The 9,671-nt window shown below is 44.3% G+C and overlaps 2 protein-coding genes across 2 annotated transcripts; one reads left to right on the forward strand and one right to left on the reverse strand.

The window, feature by feature from the left end:
* Positions 1–2,951: 2,951 nt before the first annotated feature.
* LOC123450074 lies at positions 2,952–5,244 on the forward strand. The gene is made up of 6 exons (XM_045127477.1): positions 2,952–3,824; positions 3,928–3,996; positions 4,119–4,221; positions 4,327–4,398; positions 4,623–4,711; positions 4,838–5,244. The coding sequence occupies exons 1-6, from the start codon at positions 3,222–3,224 to the stop codon at positions 4,982–4,984; spliced, it is 1,083 nt and encodes a 360-aa protein (XP_044983412.1). The 5' UTR covers positions 2,952–3,221; the 3' UTR covers positions 4,985–5,244.
* A 1,350-nt stretch (positions 5,245–6,594) lies between these two features.
* On the reverse strand, positions 6,595–8,933 carry LOC123450075 (protein C2-DOMAIN ABA-RELATED 8-like). Its single transcript, XM_045127478.1, has 3 exons — positions 8,631–8,933; positions 7,426–7,521; positions 6,595–7,096 (listed from the first exon to the last, which is right to left on the reverse strand). The coding sequence occupies exons 1-3, from the start codon at positions 8,751–8,753 to the stop codon at positions 6,806–6,808; spliced, it is 510 nt and encodes a 169-aa protein (XP_044983413.1). The 5' UTR covers positions 8,754–8,933; the 3' UTR covers positions 6,595–6,805.
* Between the last annotated feature and the right edge of the window lie 738 nt (positions 8,934–9,671).

The following is a 9,671-nucleotide window of genomic DNA, read 5'->3' on the forward strand; positions in this document are numbered from 1 at the left end:
AAGACAACGGGTAACCTATTCTGCAAGCATGAAACCTCCCAGGGCAAAAAAATTGCCTGAACTACTGTCGTGCGCTAACTAGATATTGGATTTTTTCATTGTTTTAACCTTTTTTTCTAAACATGAGCACAAAATGAATCAGATTTAAAACCATTTCACGATCTGACCCTTTTAGAAACGCCACAAGCCGTGGCGTTGCTGTTCCACTATGCAACGCCTGTCTACCGTGACGTTGCTGCCCTACAGTGATACGCTTGTCTACCGTGGCGTTTTTTCTTTTTTGCAACGTCAGTCTACAGTGGCGTTGCAGACCCACTGTGAAACGCCAACAGTGCTGGCGTTGCTGCTCTACAGTGACACGCCTGTCTATCATGACGTTTTTTTTCTTGCAACGCCAGTCTAATGTGGCGTTGCAGGCCGATTGTGAAACGCCAACAGTGCTGGCGTTGCAGACCCACTATGGAACGCAGCGACGACATCCAGCCAGCCCACGGCATGCTGCCAGCAACATGTGTACTGCTGAAACGCCATGGACCATGGCGTTTCACTCGTGGCCTGCAACGCCACACTAGACTGGCGTTTGAGTGGGTCTGCAACGCCATATTAGACTAGTGTTTCTATGTGCGTCTGCAACGCCACATTAGACTGGCGTTTCTATGTGCGTCTGCAACGCCACGGGCTCTTGCGTTTCAAAAAAGGTCAGATCGTGAAATAGTTTCAATCAGAGTTCATTCCGTGAAATACTTTCATCCCATGGGTCAAAATCGTGAAAAAATCCCTAGATATTAGGTGGGATGTTAATTAGTGGTTGTGACTCATTAGATATATGTGTCTGAGGCTTGGAGCATATCTTTCTTTGGATATACTCACATGAATATATTTCGCAACTCTATTGTATTATTTTTTGCGAGATTTTTTCCCATCAAGAAACTATATATTGGGCTCTGGTCAGTTTTAGACATTAGTTTTATTCTGCATGCAATGGCTCATTTTTCATTTTCTCAATGTCACATGACCTTTGGTCTAGCACAAGTGATGAAGCCAAGCAGACGGAGCTCCTCAATGGATTAAATACTACTAGCAAAAGGGCCCATGCGTTGCAACGGGAGAAAGAAATACCACACGCTCTTAATTTATAAAAAATGGTCTATAATCTGAGAATTTGTAGTTACGACACAAATAAAGATGGTCTTATCCTACAAAAATGCAGTTCAAAATTTCACAGGTCTTCTATTTTAACACGGCTTGCATGTAGATTTAATACGTACAAAGAATCAGTCAAGTGACCTTCAGTTTCATCTCTAATCCTGATTTTGTTGACGTGTTCATCCCCAACCCGGATGAGTACCGGTATGAAAGAAAGACGAATAATGACTTATTTATTAAGATTGCACCCTAGATAGTATTTTTATTAAACGTTTAACAGATAAAATAATATCATATTTAAATTCTACATATTTTTCTAATCAAATTCCATATATAATATGTTAAATATGGAGTTACGGTTTAAAAGATATGAGTATTTTAAAAAACATTTAATATATACTACGAGTTTAATGTCATAAACAGTAAGGGCTTTCTTATAAAATCACCTCGGTGGGTTTTCCGACAGAAGCGATAGCCTCTTTATTATTAGGTAAAGATTTACTATATAACTTGACTCCAACGAACCATATACACTCACGACTCTTACTTTTTTTCATAATCAAAAGAGTTTGCAAAATAAATCCCATGACCATGCTAATTCTCTTGGCATGTTTTTTTTAGGAAAACGTCTTGCGACGATCCTGCTGGATCTTGAAGTAATCTTATTGTACAAAACCCATGATTCACGAAGTTCTCGGCATGAATCTCCATGTTTTACCTTGTATGCAACCTTGGAAGGTCTACTAGTACGTGTTTCATCAGGGTTCCTTTTGGGAAGCCCATATAGGCGTTAAATCTTAGCTTAGCAACTTAGATTAGCGTGGCACCTTTCAAAATCCTTGCAGACATCATCATAGGACTAAAATCACCAACTGAAAAGCCAACACACATGTTTGCAATAACATACGAAGCTTAGTGAGTATCCAACTAAAACACCCATGGAAGGCAATAATTGGGTGAGGGGGTTTTCTAGGATGAGGGTGACATGAGAGAAGGACAGGAGAAAATGAGCGACAAGTAAATAGCCCGGGAAAACAAATGAAGTTGTACATTGGTTGATTTATCAGTTCCCTGGTTGTTAGTTAGGTTGGCAACAACAAAACCAAAGTCGCTCTCTCCATCGTCGGATCATTTGAACCTCGTAAATTCGAATGAATAGGCGTACATAAATAAGCAGTAGCATATCAACATCGCTTTCTTCGATTGGTCATGGCGCATACAATGGATGGGGTGGGGTCGTAGCGGTGGCGGATTTGGGACGGAGTGGAGCGACTAGATTTTTATTCCAGACCTGCACGGTGAGTACATTTGCTCATCCGGAAGACCGAGGAGTAAGAAATTTAATGTCTAGCTTGTTTAGAAGATGGGCTAGGTGCCGGTTAGAGGGGTAAAACGAAATTTCTACTCATATGTACTAAGTTTTAAGGGTATCGGCTAGAGATGCTCTAAGTTGACAACAACGACAGATCCAAAATTGTTTTCTCCATCGTCATAGCATTTCAACCTCGAAAATTCGAATGAATAAATGAAGAGTAGGGTATGTCGACCTCGTAGCCCCGGTTGGAGCCGCACATCAGAAGAGAAGAGAAGAGAGGAGCAGAGAGCGACAGAGTGACCGATATGGATGGACGACGGGTGCCATGTCAGCGAGGTAACAATCACCTTACCTTATCGACTGGCTGACATGGCGGGCGGTGGTTGGCCAGGCGAATCCCTCTCATCTGCCAGCGCCCAGTGGCAACGCGCCACGCGGGCGGCTTCTCCCCCCTTCATCTTTATTTTCCCAAAACGTAACGTAACGACAGACATGGGTTGGAGAATCAAATCAAATAGGAGTACTTGTGTATCATCCGACTCCGACAGCCGGATCGTCGCCGCCATTAAAAAACTCGGCTCGTTTGTTCACCAGCTCCTCAGATTTACTTTGCTCGCCGCTCGCCGCCGGTTGGGTGGCCGGCCGGGGAAGATCGTGTCGGAGGCAAGCAAGGTAGGAGAGGAGGGGAGAGGAGGGAAGACGCCGTACGTCGTCGATCGGAGTCGGAGCTAGCTAGCTAGCTTAGGTGGGTGGTTGGTTAATGGAGCTGGCGCCATGTAGCTTCAGCCGGTCATCCTACACCCAGCAGCACTGTTCCATCGGCTTCACGCCGGCGCGGGTCGGCGGCTGGAAGGTGCGTGCCGGGGCGCACCAGGGCGGCGGGGACGGCGTGGAGCCGCGCCGGCCGGCCGGGCGCCTCGCAGCGGATGGGCCCCCGGTCGTCGACGTGCCGGTTGTGGTCGGCGGCGGCGAGGGGTTCGGAGGGGCCCGGGACGCGGAGCTGGCCATGTGGGAGAAGCTGGGGGCCGTGGTCCGGCTCAGCTACGGCATCGGCATCTACGCGGGGATGGCGCTGGCCGGGCGCGCGATCTGCGACATGGCCGGCATCGACTCCTCCGGCGGGTTCCACCCCTCGCTGACGGCGCTGGTGGAGGGGCTGGGCTACGCGTCGCCGCCCATCATGGTGCTGCTCTTCATCCTGGACGACGAGGTGGTCAAGTACTCGCCCCACGCCCGCGCCATCCGCGACGTCGAGGACGAGGAGCTCCGCACCTTCTTCGCCGGCATGTCCCCCTGGCAGTTCATCCTCGTCGTCGCCGCCAGCTCCGTCGGCGAGGAGCTCTTCTACCGCGCCGCCGTCCAGGTACTCATCCATCCATCTCCACTAATCATATATATACTATAAAATGGGAAAGAAATTATCTTTTTTGCATAGCCTGAAGCTAAATTAGTCGATCAAATTGCAGGGAGCATTGGCCGATATATTCCTGAGAGGCACGGAGCTGATGAAAGATGCCCGAGGGATTGTGTCACTGGTAAGTGTACACGGATGTGACTAAACTGTGCTCGATTTTCTCTTCATTATTATCAGTTCATCTGTTTTGACTGATGAATCTAACTGTACTTGCTTATTCTTTTTGGTTGATATAACTTGCAGAGTGGAATGGTGCCTCCATTTGTGCCGTTCGCTCAAACATTTGCCGCCGCCATCACCGCCGCGCTCACGGGTTCCCTCTACTACATCGCTACCGCTCCCAAAGGTAACTAATTAAACCCGCCGATTCCATAATAATCGATATCATGCTTGTTGTTTTTCTTGTTTCAGATGAAACTAAACCCATATCTTGCTGTGCTTTTACTTTCAGACCCTACCTATGTGGTGACACCAGTCATGCGCTCGCACGCCGGGCGACAGAACATGAAGAAACTGTTTTCAGGTGTGTTTCTGTCTGTATTACTCTCTTATGTCTTACATATCCTGCAAATAGTGTATAAGATGTCCTGGCTCTCTTATGTCTTACATAAAGTCTGTATTACTCTCGTCTGTCTCTGTACTCTCTTATGTCTTATAAAGTATATCCTGCGAACAGTGTATAAGATGTGTGAAAGCAGATATGATGAAGATGATGTAGTGATTAACACGATTCTTTTGAATTTGCAGCTTGGTACGAACGGAGGCAGATGAGGAAGATATACTCACCACTCCTGGAAGGCATCCTGGCTTTCTACCTCGGCTTCGAATGGATCCAGGTAACCATTTTAGTCACTTCTCCAGCTAATTTGCATAGATTTATTGGCCCATTAACCGGATGAGGCATCGTCAACATGTCCTCTTCACGATGGATGCTCTAACTGACTGATGATACATGGATGCAGACGGGCAACATCCTGGCACCGATGATCACCCACGGGATATACTCCGCGGTGGTCCTTGGCCATGGGCTGTGGAAAATCCAAGACCACAGGAGAAGGTTGCGACAAAGGGTCCAGGAAATTAGACAAAGCTCAGACGACGAGCTCTAGTCACCCAATATTCTAAGCAGCTAGGGACCAAGTTTTGATACAGCTAGCCTACGATAAACTACCCTAGTAGATAGAGATGAGACCGTGGTAGTACAGGACAAGATGTACATATGCAGGCAGGATGGCATCATGTCAATATACAGTGTATACATAGTACTTATATAAGTGTGTTAGTGTATATGTAGAAACTACCCAACTGTATCATTTTCAATGTATGTATGTATTCATGAAGCAGATATATAGATGACCCTTTTCCTGTGCGTGCCTTGTTGAGCCTCTCAATGGGGTTTTGAACTTTTGACACACTTGGTCTACAATAGAGTACCACTACCAACACAATGGCATCACATCAATACATAGTGTGTGTATGTGTAGTACTGAAACTACTTAACTGTATCATGTACATCTATGAAGACGACATATAGATGAGCTTTTTATGTGCTAGCAAGCAGAAACTGGCGACACGGGGGCTCTCCAATCGCGCCGCCGCCAGTCTTCAGCTCCCTCCTTAGTGTATCGCCGCCGCCCGAGGCCCTGCCGGCGAAGCCCAGGCGGGTCCAAAGACAGCGGCGACGGGGCGTTCTCTTGAGTTAGGCATCTCTCCCCCGGTCTTCATCCCATCAGTGGCAGACCATGAGATGCCTCGTTTGTAGGAAAACTTTAATAATAATAGGTATGAACTGTATGAACAAGTGAAATTATTAGTATTTGTAAGTACAAAAATGGAAAAAAAGAATTGCACCAGCCGGGAATCGAAGCCGGGTCTGTACCGTGGCAGGGTACTATTCTACCACTAGACCACTGGTGCTTGCTGTGAAGTCTCTTTGACAATCCCTAGAGTTTCAGTCTTAGTAAAATTTTCCTTGTGGTTCCAAAAGCATGACCAACACAATCATATACCCTCTCCGTTCTTAAATATAAGTCCTTTAAAAGTTTCTAATAAAAAACTACATACGGATGTATATAGACATACATTAAAGTATAGATTCAATCACTTTGCTCCGTATGTAGTCCCCTAGTGGAATATATAAAAAGACTTATATTTAGGAACGGAGGGAGTATAAAACTAAAGTGCAATCTTGTACAGTATGTGCCGATAAATTTGCATGAAAAAGACTTATATGTCTCACAATTGGAAATTGAACCAAAATCAGTAGAAATAACGTGCACAGAAGGAACTGAGAATCATACCTGCCGTGCCCCAGGAATGGAACGAAAAGAATTGATTCCTCAAAAAAAAAAAAAAAACAATCTATTCACAGAAAACATATCTACTATACGGTATATAGAACTGTTAAACTGAAAACTATACCCGCTTCCAGATACACCATCTTTTGACAAAAACTAGAATAACTGTCAAGTAATAAGAATATATTGCTCCTTTTCTATGCTAATTTACAAGGCCATCACTGAAAACTGAAAAGAGTGAATGTCAAGCCCCTTTTCATGCCAACATGCATAAGAGGTTAGAAAGATGATCTTACAGCTGACTTGGATATATGCAAGCTTTGTTACTGATCCAGCACAGAAGAGTTTGATTTGCATAGATTAATTACCACCCCATCTTCTCAATTTAAGCTCTGAATCCTTAAATTACACCTGAGTGCAACTGACCACAAACGGTATCTCTTATTTGTTTGACTTCAAGCACAAACTTCACAACAACAGTATTACAAATACAGTGCACACATCAAGCTGAAATCAATAATCCAGAAACACTGCAAACCACAACATCCACAAAGTGCCAACTCATCTGGGAACAAACCAACCACGGCTGCAGTTACATCAAACAAGGCTGCAATAACATTCAGTCGGCACAGCTTAAATCGCGACACTCGGGGGGACGTGAACCCATTCCAGTTGCAGCACGACAGAGCCACTGTCGACGTCCTTGAGCTTCAGAATCAAGTCTTGGACGACCTTGCCGTTCGTCCACGACACGTGGCTCTCGCCGCCGAGGTAGTTTGTGCCAACCGGGTAGATGGTCTTGATCCTGGTTCCGTCAGAGGCATGCTTTAGATCCAGCTTTGCGGCGTCGTAGATATCAGTTACGCTGAACTCAGCCACTCCCATGCTGTCATCCGCTGTGAATGTGTCCGCATCAAAAACCTCCTGCATGATGTTTTTGCCAGTTGGATATATAAGTATCTCGTTCATTTACTATCTTTGCCAACCATCTATGAACCTTTGGTTTAAAAGTTCCTGTCTCTTTCATTGTTTCAGCGCAGAAGGAAATCCTATGCGATAATTTTTGGGGGGCTTATATTTAAGAAATTTGTTAAAATACCACTCTCTCCGTACCAAAATATAAGGCGTTTTTGCAGCTTAATTGAACTGCAAAAACGTCTTATATTTTGGTACAGAGGTAATTCCTTTCAACTTCAGGTTACAAATAATGTGTACACAAAGTTTAGTAGAGTTCACTTGATGAAGAAACTTACAAGTTTGACCGACTTTGTAAGATTTGTGACAGGGAGAAGCAATACGTCATTCCATACAGGATTGACACTTTTGTTCTGAACGCAAGTCTTCACCTTCTACACCATGAGGAAATAAAATTTCAGTAATACAGAGATAATGAAATTAGCAGCAGTAACGGTGATAAGCGGGATATATCTGTCCATGTCACAGAACCTGAAACTCAACTGCAGAAATTACAATCCCTCAAAAAAAAAAAAAACTGCAGAAATTACAGTTTACATAATCATATATAGTGCATATATAATAGTGAACTGAAAATCTGGCATCATGTCACTGTCTGAAATTTATGGCACTCAACTAGTTTTATCAAAGGCAAGCAACAATTCCACGAGGAGTATAAAAGTTTGGGTAGGTAATCACGCAATGCAGCAAGCCCTTGTTTATTTTTTTGAAGAGCCAAAGCCCTTGTTAACACACAAGACAATCTTAAAGAAATAAAAGATACTCCGTGGTTTATCTCAGATATTGACAGCCATGATTAAAACCATATAGCAATATGTAGGACAAGTTAGCTAGCTGACCGTTTAACGGAACGATATGCCATGTGTTTTTAGAACTCAAACTGCTTTATTCAGATAAGATCACCGATTCATCATCATCAATTAAATGGGAGTATATAAAATCACAATTTCTGTATTCCAACTTCAAGGTGAACTGTTCAGGATCTTGTACCCCGCTGCCCAGTTAAACAACTGGACATTCACATTTCCATCACAGTTTTTTTATTTTGAGCTAAACTCATTGCAGTATTTGACATACTGCTCTTCATCAGTAGTTCAGTTCTGAACATGCCGCAAAACATAGCAAGCTAGAGTCCGATTCAAATCAATCACATCAAAACCACTTTATAATCCGGCATAAGTATGTGAGAAAATATAAGAACCTAGCATAACGGCAAAGAACAGCATATAAACACTTTTGTTCATCTGTCGAACATCTTGTGAGCACAAAACGATTTCGGAGAAGATGCGGTTTCGAAAATAAATAAATTCGGAGAAGATGGTGACCCTCCCTGACCCCGATCGATCCCCGGAAGGCCGTGCGGCCATAACCTATGTATGCGCCGGTCGTGTCGTCGGCTGCGACCGACCTTTGCCGCGCGGCGACACACGGCCCCTGCGGCAAAGAAGGTCTGGGGAGAAGAGAGGAGGTGAGGGGGTCTGACCTGGGAGCCGTAGGAGAGGATGACGTAGGGGTCGCTGGTCTGGGTGAGTGGGTCGGCGGCGATGAGGTTGTGGCCTCGGACAACGCGGACGCTGAGCTTCCCGATCACCGGTTCCGAAGCCATCGCCGACGGCCGGCACAGTCAGTACAGGTTTTCCGACGAACCCTCGGCTTCTAGCCACCGGAGACCGGACGCGAGCAGGGCGAGGAGAGGGGGGTCAAGGAGCACTACTCGTCGGTGGCTGGCGGCAGGGTGGAACGGATGCGGCCAAGAGCTGGCGGCCGGCGCCGGGTTTAATAGGCGACTCCGCCGAGGCGACGGCGTTAATGCTACTCATTTAGTGTCGAGTAAATTGCAAAATCCGCTGCCTTTTCTATTTCAGGAGAAAAGCTTGCAAATTTCTCTTTTCTTCTCCATGGCAAAGCTTGCACATTTATGCTTCGCATATACTCCTACTCATTTCTTTCCTAAATATAAATCTTTTCAGAGATTTCATCAAAGGACTACATACGGTACAAAATAAATGAACATACATTCTGAAATACGTTTATATACGTTTGTATGTAATCCTTTAGAAAAAATATATTTAGAAATGAAGGGATGTTAACAAGAGCTACATGTTTACTTAATAATAATAAAGCCGATCAACAAACTAACTTGTTGTTAGATGGTTAGATAGTCAGTGATATCCTAGCAACTTTGTATTGTTTGGTGCATCGATGATAACTTACTCGAAGAATCTTACTCAATTCATGAATAGGTATGGTGGACTCTCATGGCAAGAAACCGAGTTCCAGGGTTAAGGATGCACAAGTAGTATCTCTACTTAATTAGTGTGAATTTTTTTGGCTAGCAAAAGATCTAAAGCAAGCATCACATGTTAAAGGATGCATGACAATATAACTTTTATATGAATGTGAAATACCATCACCATTATGTTGTCTTTCATGTCCTATGTCAACATTTGATCATTATGTAATTGCCATACCTTCTTTTTACCTCACTTCAAATGTAGCCTTTTCAAAATCTGAGTTTATTAAA

This window comes from Hordeum vulgare, chromosome 4H (genome assembly GCF_904849725.1).
Source record: "Hordeum vulgare subsp. vulgare chromosome 4H, MorexV3_pseudomolecules_assembly, whole genome shotgun sequence".
Lineage (NCBI taxonomy): Eukaryota > Viridiplantae > Streptophyta > Magnoliopsida > Poales > Poaceae > Hordeum > Hordeum vulgare.